Source organism: Ovis canadensis, chromosome 1, assembly GCF_042477335.2.
Source record: "Ovis canadensis isolate MfBH-ARS-UI-01 breed Bighorn chromosome 1, ARS-UI_OviCan_v2, whole genome shotgun sequence".
NCBI classification, from domain to species: domain Eukaryota; kingdom Metazoa; phylum Chordata; class Mammalia; order Artiodactyla; family Bovidae; genus Ovis; species Ovis canadensis.
The window spans coordinates 105,656,638-105,674,704 of record NC_091245.1 but is presented as its reverse complement, the minus strand read 5'-3'; the positions used below and the strand labels follow the sequence as shown (position 1 = coordinate 105,674,704).

The 18,067-nt window shown below is 40.7% G+C and overlaps 1 protein-coding gene across 10 annotated transcripts in view; it reads left to right on the top strand.

Annotated features, from left to right (window-relative positions):
- Positions 1-5,675: 5,675 nt before the first annotated feature.
- The window catches only part of ADAR (adenosine deaminase RNA specific), a 51,623-nt gene continuing 39,231 nt past the window's right edge, over positions 5,676-18,067 (top strand). For 5 of the 10 annotated variants that reach the window (XM_069543597.1, XM_069543616.1, XM_069543579.1 and 2 more), the window contains exon 1: positions 5,676-5,725. In XM_069543597.1, coding sequence (XP_069399698.1) covers positions 5,684-5,725 — 42 coding nt within the window. In that variant the 5' untranslated portion in view covers positions 5,676-5,683. Of the gene's footprint in view, positions 5,824-6,516; positions 6,685-18,067 lie in introns of those variants that run through there. The other 5 variants (XM_069543652.1, XM_069543635.1, XM_069543663.1 and 2 more) reach the window with 3 other exon arrangements.

Here is an 18,067-nt window from a genome sequence, read left to right as displayed (position 1 = left end):
TGTGGATTTCCTGTTGACCTCTTTTTATTATTTATCTTGTGTCTGAATTTTGGGAAAGTCTATTCTTTTTTTCCACCCTATTTTTCTTTTAATGCTAGATGTACTATATGAAAATGTTTGAAGTACTGGACAATATTATCTTCTCCCAGGGAAAATGGTTCATAGGAGAGGTTAAGACAGGGGCAAACCACTTAATACATCTAAGATTGAATTATTTCAAGTTGGATTTCAATTTCCTTGAGAGTTAGGGATCACAATCTAAACCTGGTATGTTTACCAGGACCCTTCTCATCAGTGAGTTCTGAACTTCAGTTACTGTCCCCCTTCCAAAAGCTCTATCCAGCTTCTTACCCTCACAGCTTTGACTTCAGAATTCAAAAATACAGCTGTTGTTGCTGTTTAGTCTCTAAGTCATGTCTAACTCTTTGTGACCCCCATGGACAATAGCCCACCAGGCTCCTCTGTCCATGGCATTTCCCAAGCAAGAATACTGAAGTGGATTGCCATTTCCTTCTCCAGGCAATCTTGGTGACCCAGGGATTGAACCAACATCTCCTGCATTGGCAGGCGGCCAGCAACCATTGGCAGGTGGACTCTTTACCACTGAGCCACCAGGAAAGCTAACAGTAAATACCATATGTGGGGTCAAATGTTTGTCTCACTTCTGTGGGATTCCCTCTTCTCCAGTCTCTTCACTCTTAAATCCTTTGCTATCTCAATGTATATGCTTTCAAATAGATATTTTAAAAAACGTTTTATCCAGCTCTTCTAACTATTCTTCATGGGAGGTTTGGTCTGATACAACGTTTTGAAATGTCCTTGGATGATTTTAATTTATTCTACCTCACTCAAAGATTTTTTAAATGGAAGTCCTTAATAACACCCAAAGTATTTCTCAAATGTAAAATTCTGCCAATAAAAACTTTGAGAACCCACCAGAACATTAACAGAACACACTGATCTGGCTCTTGAGAAGTCCTGACATATTCAGTACCATTCCTGGCAGGGATACTGAGACGGACCATTCCAAAGACTTTTCTTTGCCTTAGCTTTTTATTGCTACCAAACTATCACTGCAAAAATATATATGCCCACAAACATCGTTTTCTTCTTCCCAGTAACCTGTACCCTCTATCTGTAATTACTCCCAATGTTAGAAATTAATTCATGTATATACAACCTGAACTTTGAGCTTACAGAAAAGGCTCACAGAAGTAAAAATTCATCTTTAAGAGGTCACAGAAAGGAAATTCTTCAGTTTGAAAGAAACTGTTTTGCAGCTATCTTAGTCCCCTGTCCAGGGATTGAACCTGGGCCCCTGGCAGTGGGAGCTTGGAGTCCTAACCACTGGACTGCCAGGGAGTTCTCAGAAATTGCTATTCTTCCATTTCCTTGAAGGAAGAGAGCTTTCTTCCATCTCTGTGCCTCTAAAACGCTATTCCTTCTTTTGAGAACCTTCTCCCACTTTATTTTTCATTATATGCTCCACTTGAGATTTCCTTGGCCTCGCTTTTAATCTGGGCCAGCTCTGCATAGACTCCACCCACTTTCATGCAAGTACACACTCTATGCTAACACCGCACACCTCTTCCCTCCTGGCTACCCAGTGGATGCGGAGACATCCGAAACTGTGGGGCGCACTGCACGGCAGAAGGGGCAGGGGAGTCAACTCTCCTAACAGAAGGAAAGCAGGAGTCAGTGGGACAATTCTGGTCTTCTTTCCCCAAGACAGTTTATTAAGCAATTGAAGACATCTTTAAAATGTTTTCCCAGGCAGACTTTCCTGAAACACATTTTATGTGACTTTTTGGAGAACAGTCCCATAAAATCAAGCTATCCTATTTGCACGAAGTGGCAGCTAGTCTATAAACACATCCTCATATTAACTCTCCTTCTTTCTCTGTATGTAAACTCAAACAAATATTGTCGGGGTAGAATGAAATAACAATGACCAGTTTACGGAGTTAAGAAAAGAGAAAAAACAGAACCAAAAATTAGACAATAGTGCTGTATTATTCAGAAGGGGTAAGAAAAGTGCTAAGCTATTCAAAAGCTCTTGTACTGTGTAGAAGAGAATGTCAACATTGTGTTTAAACTTTAGAATGCATGATAAATTTTAAGGGTAACCACTAAAAAGAGAAAGCATAATTCCAAATATTTAGAAAGAAAAATATGGAATAGGAAAAAAGTTCAAAAATAACTCAGTTAATCCAAAACGAAAGGAAAGGGGTAGGGGAAGTAAGAAAGAAAAAAAGCAGAAACATAGAAAACATGGATCAAGTAGAAATCAGACTCAGTTTCAAATATATCAAGAATTAAAATAAATACATGTGGACAAAAATTGACAGTTACAAGACAGAGATTATCAAAATTTTTTAAAAGTCCATCTGGATTTCTGAGTACTTCTAAAGCAAAAGAACTTAGAATGATTAAAAGTAAAAGGAATGAAAATGATATTCCAAGCAAATACTAAAAGAAAGCTAGTTTGGCCATGTTAATATCAGATAAAATATATTGAAGATAATGAGCATTATAGGGATAGAAAGGGATAACTCTATAATGATTTAAGATTTAATTACCATAGCACTTCCCTGTGGCTCAGCTGGTAAAGAACCTGTCTGACAATGCAGAAGACACAAGAGATGCAGGGTTTGATCCCTGGGCAAGGAGATCCCCTGGAGAAGGAAATGGCAATCCACTCCAGTATTCTTGCCTGGAAAACTCTATGGACAGAGTAGCCTGGAGGGCTACAGTCCATGGGGTTGCAAAGAGTCGGACACAGCTGAGCATACACCATAACACAGTTCTAAAAGTATAAGCATCTAATAAAATATGCTCAAGATAATATAGAATATACTGTGATGACCTAGAGGGGTGGGATGGGGGTTGGGTGGGAGGGAAGCTGAAGAAGAAGGGAATATATGTATATATATAGCTGATTTACTTTTTTGTACTGCAGAAATTATCACAACATTGTAAAGCAATTCTACTCCAGTAAAAAAAGACATATAGATTATAACTTGATAAAAACTACAGGGATAAATGGACAAATATATCATCACTGCAGGAGATATTTTTAAACATGTCTTTGTGTCTGATTATTCAAGCAGACCACCACCCCCCAAAAAAAAGTATCAGCAAAGATGTATATCTGAACGACAAAATTAACAAGCTTATAGTAATGGACATACATCAATTTTGCACCCAACAGTGAGAGAGTACAAATTCTTCTCAAGCACATATGGAACATTTACAAAATTGGGCCATGAGTTAAGCTATAAAGCAAATAACAAATTTCAAAGAAAAGTATTACAAAACTATGTTCTAATCACAATGCAGATATTTTAGAATTTAAAATATCCATAGATTTTGAAATTGGAAAATATGCTTTTTAAATAACTCATGAGTCAAGGAAGAAACTATAATACAATTTTAAATACATTTTACAAGTTAATGAAAACAGTATATATTAAAACTTGTAGGATATGAAAATAGTGCTTCAAGGGAAATTTATTGCTTTAAATACTTTCTACAGGAGGAAGAGGCTGAAAATTAATGAACTAAGTGTATAACTTAAGCAGAAAACAAACAACAGAATAGACTCAAAGAAAGTGAATGGAATATGATCATTATAAGAGCAAAAGTAGGAACTAAAAAATAAAATAGGAAACTAAGTTACAGTAGAGAGAAGCAACGCCAAAAGTTGGTTCTTTGAAAAGACCAACAAAATAAACTTCTGCAATGATTTATCTGTGAAAAACAGGTAAGAAGACATAGATAAATAATTTATCAGTCAGTTTTCACTATAATATGCTGTGGTAACTAACAAAACCTGAAATCTCAGTGTTTATTTTTTGCTTGCTCTGTATAGCACATGTCTTCTGCATTCTCAGATCCCCAGTGGAGGACATGCCATTCTCACTGAAGAGGGAAATGAGCAAGAGAGCTAGTGGAAACACAGAATGTTTTTTGAAGATTCTGGTCAGATATGAAGTCATTGTGACCAAAGTCATTGTCAGTTGGGTGGATATGCATACTTCTCCCAAAATGGGCACTTTAAATCACATGGCAATAGGTAGAAATGTGTAGCCCTCCTACAAAAAGGGGAACAAATGTTTGAGGAACCATCTGTCCATCAACATATGAATGGATAGAAGAGCCACAGAAAAAGAATGAAATAATTGCAGCAACAAGGATAGACCTAGAGATCACCATACTAAGTGAAGTAAATCAGACAAAGAATCTTATATGTGAAATCCAAAAAAATGGTACAAATGAACTTATTTACAAAACAGACATAGAAATAGACCCACAGACATAGAAAACAAACTTTCACCAAAGGGAAAAGGTAGAGGGAATAAATTAGGAGTTTAAGATTAACATATACACATGATTATGTATAAAATAGATAAAACAACAGGGACTTACTGTATAGCACAGGGAACTATAGTCAAAATCTTGTAATAACCTATAATGGAAAAGAATCTGAATACATACACATATATATGTATATGCATACACATATTTTGTATATAAATATATATATTTTGTGTATATATATATATACATATAGATACAAAAATAAAAACCCAACAACTGGAAATTGCATAAATATTAGGCTGCCAGAAAATGAATAACGGGTACACTCACAAAATTGAATGACTTGTTTTACAGCCATGAGAATGAATGAAATGCAACTTCACTCAACAACAAGAATGAATCCTAGTGATATGGTCAACATTTGTGTTCTCCCCCAAATTCATAAGTTGAAATCCTAATGCCCAACAGATGGTATTAGGAGGTGGGGCCATCGGCTTAACTCATGAGAGTAGAGCCCTCATGAATGGAATTTAAAGTCTTATAAAGGAGACCCCACAGAGATCCCTAACTCCTTCTGCTATTCAAGGACTCTGCCAATAGGAAAAGGGCCTTCTCTGGAACATCCTGGCACCCTGACTTTCAGCCTCTAGAGCTGTGAGAAATAAATTTCTGTTTACAAATCTTTGGTATTTGTTATAGCAGTCTGAATGGACTAAGTAACTTAGGAATATGTTTGTTAAATGCCCAGAACAGTAGATGAAAGTTCAAAAACATCACACATACACACACAAAAAACTAATTTTAAAATATACTGTTTAATAATGCACATGTGAAAATAAATGAAAGCAATATAAAAGTTGTGTAAACACAAGTCAGGATGGAGGTTACTTCTTAGCAGAAAGCAGTGGTACAGTATGGGGCCCACTTAGAAGATTTAAATTATTGGTAATATTTCTTGTCTCAGTTGGGGTGGCAAAATGGCCGAATTAAAGGTTATGTTCATTATAACATATTAAAAATACTTAATCTGAACTTTCTATCCAAGGACTACTGATTTGGGGGCATTAGGAACTTAGCCAGTGTAGCTGAGATCCTTTTTTTTTTTTTTTAAGATGGTACCCACCTACCATCCAGGCCTTCCGGCCTAACTACGTTATGAATGACTGAGGAGTTGAATCAAGGCCATGAGCAAAAATGCAGCATCCCAAACCCAAGTACCTATTCCGCACCATGCCTACAGCAACACCATTAACAGAACAGTAAAAATCCAAGGAAAGCAGCGACAAAATCCTAGCTTAACTAGGACGCAAACAAAAGAGAGAGAAATCACGTGGTGCTCCCTCCCACGCCCGGCGCGCCGGTGATGTCACCAATCCGCGACAGGGCCATTGATTTCAGACTGAAGGTAGAGAGGGCTACGTGGTGGGGGAGGGCGGGGGGAGGGTCCGGGCGGCAGTGACTGTCTCTGGTGTCGAGTTGTGTCCCGGAGAATTACAGGACCCGGTAAGAGGTTTTTCCCTTCCCCGCCATCACCTTCTGTGGCCTGAATGCCCGGCTCCCGCCGCCGCTCCAGTGTCGGGCGCTACTGAAAGGGGGAGCGCAGGGGCGCCCGGGTGGGCTGAGGGTGGCCGCAGGGCCAGGTGGGGAGGCGGGGGTCGCGGGCAGCGGCGGGGAGGTGAGCGCCGGGGGCCAAGGGCTCGTGTGCGTGCTCCCGGGTGTGGGCGGCAGAGACTGCGCACGGATGCTCTGGCGCTCGTGCCAGCCAGAGCCGAACAGCTGGGTACCAAAGGCCCTTGTTTCCCTCTCGCCAACTCCCTCGCCTTAGGGAGAGTGACAGGAGAGCGGGGCGCCTGGGACTCGTTCCGGCCCGCTCCTTTCTGCGTCTTCAGCTCTGACTGCATAGGCCCGCGCCTCATCCCTGGGATAACATCCGCCGCCCTTGGCCTGCCTTCCACAGGGAAGGCGTAGGCGTCCGCCGTGTAGAGCCCACTGCGGGGTCACGGACACTGCGCTCCGCCTCGCTCTGGCCTTGGTGCAGGAAGCCTAGTTGCGTCACCTCCCCTTCCTTCATCTGGCTTGATTCTTGGGCCCCGCTAGAGGGTAAGCCTGCCTTAGGTGTGACGTGTTGATGTCAGAGTTTGGGAAACTTGTCTTTCAAGAAGGCCTTAGTACCTGTCACTGGATACTCAACGCAGTGTCGGGGTGTCCCAGCCTGCGGTAAGGGAGGGAGCAGAGCCTAAGCTGCTAAGGGAGGAGGATGTGCACACGGAGGCCTGCACAGTGGCTGATGTTGAGAGGGAGGCCGGATCTCTAGAACAGGCCACTGGGAGCGAGAACGCAGGAGCAACAAATTGTCCAGCAAATGTGAGTGGTGATGCCAGTTTCTTTCTTTACTAAAGAAAGCCTGTTCTCATCGTATCAGAGATCCTGAAATATCTTCTCCATTATTTCATTATTTCACAGTTGGGTGTGCTTGCTGTATGAGAGGCAGGGAATAGAGTGGAAAGGGGGCATGAACTTTGGGAGTCAGGTCTGCTTTGCCAGCTGTATGACAGTGACTGAATTATTTAACCTTTCTACTCCTACTTGATCTTATCTACAAAATGAGGATAATTAAATCTACCTTGCAGGGTTGTTGTCAGAATTTGAAGTGTCTAGCTATTATTAGTAAGATCCTAGCACCCAAGACTTGAACTTGCTCCCTTGCTGAAGATATCCCGTTGGTACAGCTGCTTGAAAAGCAGGGGAACTTTTTGCTATTCTGGATATTTGCTATTCTGCCAGATAGGATAAAGCAGAGTTTGGATGGGGGTGGGGAGACTAGAAACCCACCATCTCTCTACAGTAGACCATCAAATTTTAGAACTGGAAAAAGATTAAGCCTCACTTTATTCTCTTAATTATGCTTAGTTGCTTCATTCGTGTCCAACTCTTTGCAGTCCGATAGACTGCAACCCAACAGGCTCCTCTGTCCATGGGATTTCCCAGGCAAGGCTACCAGAGGGGGTTGCCATTTCCTTCTCCATCTCTTAATCGTAACTTCTCTGTATTGAGCACGTGCTAGGTGTGTGACTCTGTAACCAGGCTCTTTACAGACACTAATTGATTTAATCCCTCCAGCAACCCAGTGCTATAATAAGTATTATTCCCATTTTACAGATGCAGAAGATGAGCTTAGCCAAGTTTCTGACACTAGTTAATGGCAGAGCTGGAACTTGAACCCAGGCCCTCAGGCTATGTGGCGTTTGGGTCTTGTTATTTTTCAGCATCACCAACTCAGTAGACATGAATTTGAGCAAACTCCCAGAGAGAGTGAAAAACTGGCCTGCTGCAGTCCATGGGGTCAAAAAGAGTTGGACACAATTTAGCAACTGAACAACATTTCTCAATGACTTGAGCCCAGGCAGTGTGAGCCTAGTGTAGTGGGGGAAGGGAGGCATAAGCAGAATTTAGAAGGCCAGTGTTTGCTCTAAGAATAACATCTCATTGTCCAGTGATAAATTATCTTGTATTTTACATCTTTCCGAGCATTGTCCAGATGTGAACCAAGATTTGGCCTTTTCACACAGAGAAAAAGGAAAGGCTCATGGGCACACGGTGCTGGGATCATAGACACGCAATAGATACTTGGAAAGAAGAAAACATCTTGAGATATTGTTACTTCAGCCAGGAGTAACATTGCTTAAGACAGTTTCCTTCAAGCTAGTTATTTTTATACTGTAACAGGGTGTGATGTGACCTTCCTTCTGATTAGTGGGTTTAAAGATTTGAAGCTGTGATTCAAACCACGACTGGTATTATCTGTGACCAACTGATTTAAGTTTTCAAATATGTGAACCACAGGATCTGAGCTTTTGGGCTTTTGTAGTGATCTCTTGAGATGCGGCAGTTTATTTTGCTCTAACATCTGTTAGACTTGGACCATAGTGAGTACAGCTGCTTGAGTTAAGTTTCCTGGAGAACACTGGATGATCATTTGGTATCAGGGTTAAAGAGTTCACAATATTAAGTCTGTCACAAAATTAAGTATTTGAGAAAGATCTGTGATGGATGTGCATTAATGTGGGAAGAGTAAATGGGTTTTAAACAGATGATATTGTTGGTGTTTTTGATCAGCTGTTCTGTGTTGTTTCTCAGTTTGAGGATGACTTTCAGCTGTATGGTGAGTTATTAGGAACTTGGAAGATTTGCATAACCCACCCATGTAGATTGTGACAAATAAACTCTCAGTTCCTCCACCCAAGGAGCTCTCATTGCTGCTTCTGTACCATCCCAGATGTCCTGAAGTCACCTATTTCATCACGTTTATCAGACTTAATGGGAGAGATGCTTTAATATAATTTATCCTTCGTTTCGCTTTGTACCCCCCGCCCCCCACCACCACCACACACAGAGTGAAGTTCCTTCCCCAGAAGGGTATATACTAATCTAATTGCAAATAGCAGAAACCTAATGTAAACTAACGTAAGCAAAAAAAGATTGATTATTTAACTAGGAGGTCCAAAGGTGAACTTCAGGCATGGCTGGATCATGAGGCTGAAATGATGCTGTGAAGACTCTCTTCACCCTGCCTTTCTCTGCTTCTTTTTGTTTATTGCCCTCATTCTTTTCTGCTGTTTTCTCTGTTCATATTGAAAAAGGTGACTTCTGGCAGCCCCAAGACTATGGCCTTATAGCTCACTTCTAGCATTGTAAACTAATCATGTAGACAAGGAGCAACGGATGCCATGATTAGGCAAGTCTGTGTCACAGGCCCACTTTTGAAGGGCAGGAGTAAAACTTCTTCCATAACGTCATGGGTTGGGGAAGTGCAGAAGTGCTAGGCAGGTGAAAACACCAAAGGATTGCTTCAAGTGTGTGTGCGCGTGCGTAGGCATTTGTGCTGACGTGTGTGCTCATATCCACTTCTCTGAGGCATTTCCAGAGTCTTTCAGCTAGAATGAAGCCACCTGGTTTTGTTTGTCCATCGCACATTGTTAGTTTGTTATGGCATCGGTCATGTTCTTTCTCTCTTTTCCTTGCCTTTGCATCTGCTGTTTGGGTTGTGCGTGTGTGTGTGCACACACTCACACACTGTCTTGGCTGATTGACTTCCTTGGGTTCAGGCCATGCTTCTCTTCCCAGAAGCCTTCTTTGACCTCCATCAACTAGGAAGTCACATAAACCCGTGAGCCCAACCCCACTGTGGATTTGATTTCTGTTTGATAACTGTCTATTTTCGGGTCAGTTCTTTGCTAGACTGAGAGCCCCTTGAAGACAGAGGCTGTGTACTCTGTGTTTCTTACTTAGCTAAGAAATTAGCTGCATTATTTTTCTTCTTAGCACTTAGAACAATTGACATTGTATATTTGTTACCTGTCTTCTCACTAAAACATCAGTTTCATGAAAGTAATGAGGAAAGAAATTTTTGTTTTGTTTACCACTGTATCTCTAGGGTCTAGGATGGTGCCTGGCACATAGTATGTGCTTAATAAGTGTTTATTAGATGAATAACTGAAAATCTACTCACAGGGAGAAAATGATGCCACTGTGTTGATTAGGATTAATCAACATTAATCTGCATGATAGATACAGTTGTCACTGTAAATATCTGTAAACACAAGTATGCAGGTGCCATCCCAGCAAGGCAGAACCTCTCTCCGTGTGTGCATCAGCAGAGGTGAAGGGTCAAGCCGCAAGGAACAACCACCTGGAAATTCTACCCTGGGAGATATTTCACCCCCTCCCCCCGAAACCCTCCTGAACTATGATGTTGTTCAGTTGCTAAGACCCGTCCGACTCTTTGAGACCACATGAACTGCAGCATGCCAGGCTTCCCTGTCCTTCATTGTCTCCTGGAATTTGCTCAAACTCATCTCCATTGAGTCAGTGATGCCTTCCAACCATCTCATCCTCTATCGTCCCCTTCTCCTCCTGTTCTCAATCCTTCCCAGCATCAGGGTCTTTTCCAGTCAGTTGGCTCTTCACACCAGGTGGCCAAAGTATTAGAGCCTCAGCTTCAGCATCAGTCCTTCCAATGAATATCCAGGGTTGATGTCCTTTAGGATTGACAGGTTTGATGTCCCTGCAGTCCAAGGGACTTTAAAGAGTCTTTTCATAGTCTAAACTATGATAGGTAGGATATTAAGGCTTTTTTTCATAGTTTGAGTCTTTTTTTTTCCCCCTTAGAGTATTTATCTTTAAAACATTTTCTTGAGCACTTACAATGAGCCAGGGAAGGTTTTAAGTCCCTTAACAATTCATTCTTTGACTGGAGTTTGGGGATCAAGGGTTGTGAACTTTAAACCTTTTTTTTTAAGTACCCAAACATTCAAAAGAGGCTTAAAAAAAAATCCAAACTGGAAAGTTATAAAAGAAATGAGACCCCTTTCCATCCAGCTTACCTCACCCTCCAGAGGTAGAGCTACTACTAATAGCTTGCTGTGTATCTCCTCCTTCCTTTTCTTGGACTCTTAAATAGAATTTACTCCATCTTCTTGTCGTTGTTTGGCTTTTCACCCAGATGTTCTGCACACTGATCTGCACCTTACCTTCTCCATAGCCATCTTCCAGGTGCTTCTGCTGTGCCCAGCACTGCTCCCCAGGGACAGCACCCTGCCTTGGAGGGAGTGGCAGAGCCAAATGCAGGGGGACTCGCAGCACAGGGTGCAGCCTGGCCTTCGGCACAGCGGCTGCTCAGGTGTTGGTCTTCGGGCCTCTCCCAGGGAGGGCCCAAACCCACATCCATCTTCCTGGTGCCTCATCTTCAGGAAACCCTGCTCATGCCGCATCTACCCCCCAACAGAAAAAGTGGAGCAGTGATACTCTCCTGTTTCTTCTTTAACACACACAAAACAGTAGTTCTCTCACAATTAGAGGCTGGAGGTGAGAGGGCTGTTGTTTAACCCCACTCTCACCCCCAAATATCTGGGCCTCCCTTCTACCTAGCTGCAGTACCTTCTTGTCCTCGTTTGCTTCCTTAAAAGTGAGTAAGACCATGGCTGAATCATGTTGATGTATGGCAGAATGATACATACGCAGTAATAAAACAGTTGCTGCTGCTGCTGCTAAATCGCTTCAGTCGTGTCTGACTCTGTGCGACCCCATAGACGGCAGCCCACCAGGCTCCCCCGTCCCTGGGATTCTCCAGGCAAGAACACTGGAGTGGGTTGCCATTTCCTTCTCCAAATAAAAGTTATCCTCCAGTTAAAAATGATTATTTTTTTAAAGTAAGTACAAGTTTACACTGCAATCCGAGTTTACACTGCAATGCCTGGCCATTCCCTGTGCCTCTGTCTAGCCCTGCCCTCTCCAGGACTGGGTGTTTTAACTGAAAGAGGAAAATCTTGGCTAACTTGACAAACTGTCTCATTTTCATTTGCACTTTTGGTTATGATTTAGTTTGAACTGTTTTTTGTTAACCATTTTTATGTCCATTTAAAAAATTTTGTTAATTTGTGATTTTGTCTATTTGCTTGTTGTCTCTAAATGATTTTGTTTATAAATTATACAAGTTATCTAAAAAATGAGTATGTGCTGATTATAAAAAATCAAAAAAATCTTATGTGCTATAAATACCCTTCCAGTTGGTTGGTTGCCATCTAATTTTGGCTTCATTATTAAGTATACAAAAACCTGTTTTTCATTCTTCTGTAGACAACGTTTTTCCTTTTTGATTTCTTCCTTTGCTTGTAAGCTTAAAAATATTTTTCCTTCATTCTGTGTCCTAAAGGTTTGCTTTTTGACATATGACTAAAAAGTTAATATTTGGTTTTATTTCAGATTTTCGCAAGACATTTGATGTAAATATTGTGCAGTGTTTTAAATAAAAGCAGTTTTAATTAAATAAAAGTCTATGTTTTGTTTTAAAGATACAATAGTATGTATGTTTCATATTTTTCCTTTTTTAAATTTAGTAGAATATCAAAGCTTACCCCACAAAACTGACTTCAAATATATGTATAATTGTCATCATTTTAATGTTCTTAAGCATTTTATAAATTGCTGCATGAGATGTTTATCTGTTGCTATTGATCTGGTTTAAAGAAGCACTCTTGTTCAGCTAACAGCTTCTCAGTGTAGTCAAAATGATGAATTTAGCCTCGTCCAATTCCCTCGTCTCAAAACTTCCCTAAATCTCTCTTTGAGATATAATCATATACGATAAACATTTTATGAATATGATATGGTATTCACTGAAATCCATTCAATAAATTTTGACAAATACAGATACCCATTTAATTACCTCCAGATCAAGACGATAAAGGATTTCCATCACTGCAGACAGTTCCCTCATGCACCTTTCTAGTTACCAGCATCCCCAGAGGCTACGGCTGTTCTGATGTCTATCATCATAGGTCAGTTTCTCCCTCTCTAAAATGTCGCGTAAATTGAACTATGCAGTATGTACTTCGTGTGTGCTCCTTTTAGTGAGGTTCAGCCGCGTTGCATGCGTCACTGTCTGCTTTGTGCTTGTGCATTCGTTGTTTAATTCATTCATCAGCTTGTGGACTCTGGGGTTGTTTCCAGTTTGTGGCTATCAAGAATAAAGTTCTATGAATATTCTTTTTCTTCTTTTGTTATTGTGGTGAAAAAACACATAAAATTTACCAAATTAACCATTTTCAAATGTACAGTTCAATGGTATATGTATATTCACATGGTGAAACCGATCTCCAGAACTTTTTCATTTTCTTTTTTTAAAATATATATTAATTATTATATTTTTTGGCCATGCAGCATGCAGGATCTTAGTTCCCTGACCAGGCATTGATTCTCATAGGCTCCCTGCTGTGGAAGCACGGTCTTAACCACTGGACCTCCAGGGAAGTCCCAGAACTTTTTCATTTTGAAATCTAAAACTCTGCACTCATTAAGCAACTCTCCCTTTTCCCTTCTCCCTATCCCTGGTTCCATAAACATTCTTGTGTAAGTCTTTTTGTAACCATCTCTTTTCATTTTCCTTGAGTATAAGACATAGGGTATTTGCATTATTTAGCCTTAGAAGAAACTGCTAAGCAGTTTTGAAAGGGGTTGTACTGTTTCACATTCCTTCCCACCAACAGTGTATGAAAGTTCTAGTTTCTCCATGTCCTCACCATTAGATATTATGAGGGATTTTTAAAAATTTTATTTAACAGAGAAGCCTGGTCTGCTGCAGTTCATGGGGTCCCAAAGAGTCAGACACAATTTATCGACTGAGCAATAAGAGACAAATAGCTGTGATGCGGTATTTTGTGATTTTATCTCATCATATCTTAATCATTTATTTACATGGCTGTTTCCATTTAGACTGAGATTCTTCCAGGCAAGGTTCATACAGTAGGTAGTTATCTTTTTCTTATTAACTTTTTACCTCTTACTTTGGGTGTGATAGATGCTTGATTATAAAAAACTTGAAAGTTGAAGAAGCTATTAAAATGAGTAGAATCTCCGGTAATCCTACCTCTCAGATATCATCGTGAACATTCTGGTGTCTTTCACGTGATGCTGTGTTAGGCAGCCCACAGATAGGGCAGTTCCAGGGAAGGTTGATACAGCAACTCAGCGTTATCCCAGCCCTCTACTCTGCCATCCTCAGGGCATCATTTACTCACAGCAAGGAATTTTTGTCACAGAAAGCCCCTGACAGACTTCCTTTGTATTTTGCTGGCCAGAGTTGTATCACATGTATCACTGGCAAGAGGAGTGGAACTGCCAAAACCGCGTTAGATTAGGCTAATCACAGTCCTTCCTCTGACCCCGGGGAGGCAGCCTGGCCTTCTCAGAGGACTGTGGGCAGAACCAGGGATCTGTCAGGAAGGAAGGCAGAGTTCCAGGGTAGGCACTCAGCACTGTCTGCCACTTAGTCATGTTGTTTTTCAAAAACCTAACTGTTGTATATTTAAATTTTATGCCTCTCCCCTTATAATGAACTAAACATCTTCCATGTCAGTAACTCTTCATAAATATGACTTTTATGTATTGTATAATTTATGACTGTACCACAGGCTACTTGACCACATCTCTAGTTTTGGACATTAAAGATTTTTTCAGTTTTTTGCTACTGTATGCAATTCTATAGCCAGCCTAAATTTCTGTACTAGATTTTGAATTATCTTCCTCAAGGTAGGTTTTTATGATTGCATTATTAGTTATACTTATTAATAATTATGTTGCAGTATGATTACAAGATTAATAATGATTGTTGATTATTGCGTGACGTTATTAATATATTTAAGACTTCTGACACACATTGTCCGATTGCCTTGTTTAAAAAAGAAAAAAGAAGGCATCTTAATCTTACCACCATCTAGGAGGATGCCTGTTTCTCCTCCTTTCCTTATTTTTTACTTTTCTCCTTTCTTTTTCTTTCATTCAGTCATTAATATATATTCCTTTGGCAGATATTTGTTGAATATCTTTGACAGCCAAAGCACTGTGCTGGTCATGAGGGTACAAGACCGGTACCGCTCAGGACAGACGGACAAAGATCATGCAATTGTATAACTATAGCTACTGATAAGTATTACGAAGGAAGCTTCCTAGGGTTATAGATACTATAAAGTTTATATGCCTTCTGGCATAGGGACAGGACTGGAGGAGAAAAGAGTTTACAACTTGGCTTTTTCAAGGTTGCGAGAGTGCTCTGTGGCTATTGGGCAAACAGGATGGACGGTTCTTTTTGTGACATGAAAGGATAGGCTTGGCCGGAGAGTGGGAATCGCTGACCTTGTTATAGACTTGGGCCTTTATGCCAAGAGTAACAGATAGCCAGAAAAGGGTTAAAGAAGGGAGGTGATGGTGACCTAACCATCGTTAAGAACATTTTGGAGGGGGCCAGAGTAGATTCCTAAGATTAGATTGTGAAGGTAGCCATGGAGTCCCCCCAGCTGGCACTGTTTTTTTTTTTTTAATTGGTTTTATGAATGAAAATGTAAGTTGTATTATAAATGTGATTGAATATCTCCCCACGCATTTGCACTTCCTTTTTTGTGAATTGGCTTTTTGTCGACTGCAGCGTTAGTGGGAACGGCATAGTGTAATGGCCAGGAGCACCCGCCCCAGAGCCAAAGTGCCTGAGGTTGAATCCTGGCTCTGCCAGTACTGACTTAGTTATCTTAAACAACTTTGGTCCACCTCAGCTTCCCCTGCTACACCATGGGAACAGTAACAGTGTACCTCTCTTCTAAGGTAGTTGCCAAAATTAAAAGATAAACTACAGTGCTGGCACATATGAGGACTCCATATGTACCTGCTATCTTATTTCAGGTATGTGGGCTTTATATATACAGATATATGTATTAACTCTGTCTTGTGTATAATGTGTTGTAACTGTGATTCCCTATTCATTTCCATTTTTTAATTAATATTGCTTTTAAAAAACTTTTTACTGTGAACATCTTCAAACATCATGTCACTGTTTTGAAGTACAAAAATTTATCTGCAGTAAACAGATGTCAGTCTTCTCCTTTGTGATGTCTTCTATTCCTGTGAAACAGGTCAAGTCATACCCAAAGATTTTGTTTTTCAGTGTTTTTATTCAAAATGCTTTACAAATAATCCTTTAATCCATTTGTAATTTATTTTGGTTTATTAATATCAGGCAAGGCTCTAAATCTATTCTTTACCTCCTTGCACATTCATAAGGGGTTTGATTTAAGTTGTACCTGGCTGGCCTAGTGGTTTTCCCCACTTTCTTTAGTTTAAGCCTGAATTTGGCTATGAGAAGCTGGTGATCTGAATAGATTTAAGGAATTAGAACTTGTAAACAGTGTGCCTGAAGAACTATGGACAGAAGTCCATAATATTGTACAGAAGGCAGCAAACAAAATCATCCCCAAGAAAAAGAAAAGCACAAAGGCAAAGTGGTTATCTGAGGAGGCCTTACAAATAGCTAAAGAAAGAAGAGAAATGAAAAACAAGGGATAAAGGGAAAGATATATCAAAAAAAATGCAGCTTTCCAAAGAACAGCACAGAGAGAGAAGGCCTTCGTCAATGAACAGTGTATAAAACTAGAAGAAAACAATAGAATGGGGAAAGACTAGAGATCTCTTCAGGAAAATAGGAGGTATCAAGGGAACATTTTGCCCAAAGATGGGCGCAATAAAGGACATAAATGGTAGCGACTTAGTAGAAACTGAAGAGATTAAGAAGAGATGGAAAGAATACATGGAAGAACTGTATACCAAAGATCCAGGTGAACCGTATGACTGTGACGGTGTGGTCAGCCACCCAGAGCCAGACATTCTGGAAAGGGAAGTCAAGTGGGCCTTAGGAAGCACCGCTGTCAATAAAGCTAGTGGATGTGATGAAATTCCAGTAAAACTATTCAAAACCCTCAAGGATGATGCCCTCAAGATGTTGCATTCGATATGTTAGCAAATCTGGAAGACCCAGCAGTGGCCACAGGACTGGAAAGGTCAATCTGCTTCCCAGTTCCCAAGAAAGTGGTACTAAAGAATGTGTTCCCCATTGGACAGTTGCACTCATCTCCCATGCTAGTGAGATCATGCTTAAAATCTCAGACACTAGGCTTCAGCATTATGTGAACCAAGAACTTCCAGATGTGCATTCTGGGTTCAGAAAAGGAAGAGGAACCAGAGATCAAATTGCCAACATTCACTGGATCATAGAGAAAGCTAGAGAATTCCAAAAAAAAACATCTACTCTGTTTCATCAACTACACCAAAGCCTTTGACTGTGTGGATCACAATAAACTATAGAAAGCTCTTAAAGAGATGGGAATACCAGACCATCCTACCTGTCTCCTGAGAAATCTGCATGTAGGTCAAGAAGCAACAGTTAGAACCCTGTATGAAACAAGTGAGTGGTTCAAGATTGAGAAAGGAGTACTACAGGGCTATCTGTTGTCACCCTGTTTGTTTAATCTATACGCTGAGCACATCATGAGAAATGGGCTGGGTGCATCATCTGGATGGAATCAAGGCAAGAGAAACATCAACAACCTCAGGTATGCAGATAATACCTCTCTAATGGCAGAAAGTGAAGAGGAACTAAAGAGCCTCTTGATGAGGATGAAGGAGGAGAGTGAAAGAGCTGGTTTAAGACTAAATATTAAAAAAAAAAAACCCTAAGATCATGGCATCCGGCCCCATTACTTCATGACAAATAGAAGGGGAAAAGGTTGAAGTAGTGGCGGAGTTCCTCTTCTTGGGCTGTAAAATCGCTGTGGATGGTGACTGCAGCCATGAAATTAAAAGACTCTTGCTCCTTGGCAGGAGATCTGTGACAAACCTAGACAGTGTGTTGAAAAGCAGAGACAATACTCTGCCGACAAAGGTCCGTATAGTCAAAGGTATGGTCTTCCCTGTGGTCATGTGTGGTTGTGAGAGCTGGACCGTAAAGAAGGTGGAGCACTGAAGAATTAATGCTTTTAAACTGTGGTGTTGGAGAAGACTCTTGAGAGTCCCTTGGACAGAAAAGAGATCAAACCAGTCAATCTTAAGGAACATCAATCCTGAATACTCATTGAAAGGACTGATGGTGAAGCTGAAACTCTAGTGTTTTGGTCATCTGATGCGAACAGCTGACTCATTGGAAAAGTCCCTAATGCTGGGAAAGATTGAGGGCAGAAGGAGAAGAGGGCATCAGGGGATAAGATGGCTGGATGGCATCACCGATGCAATGGACATGAACTTGGGCAAACTTTGGGAGATGGTAAGGGACAGAGAGGCCTGGCATGCTGCAGTCCGTGAGGTCACAAAGCATTGGACGTCACTGGGCACCTGAACAACAGTAAAGGCTTTATGTTGATTTTTTTTTTTC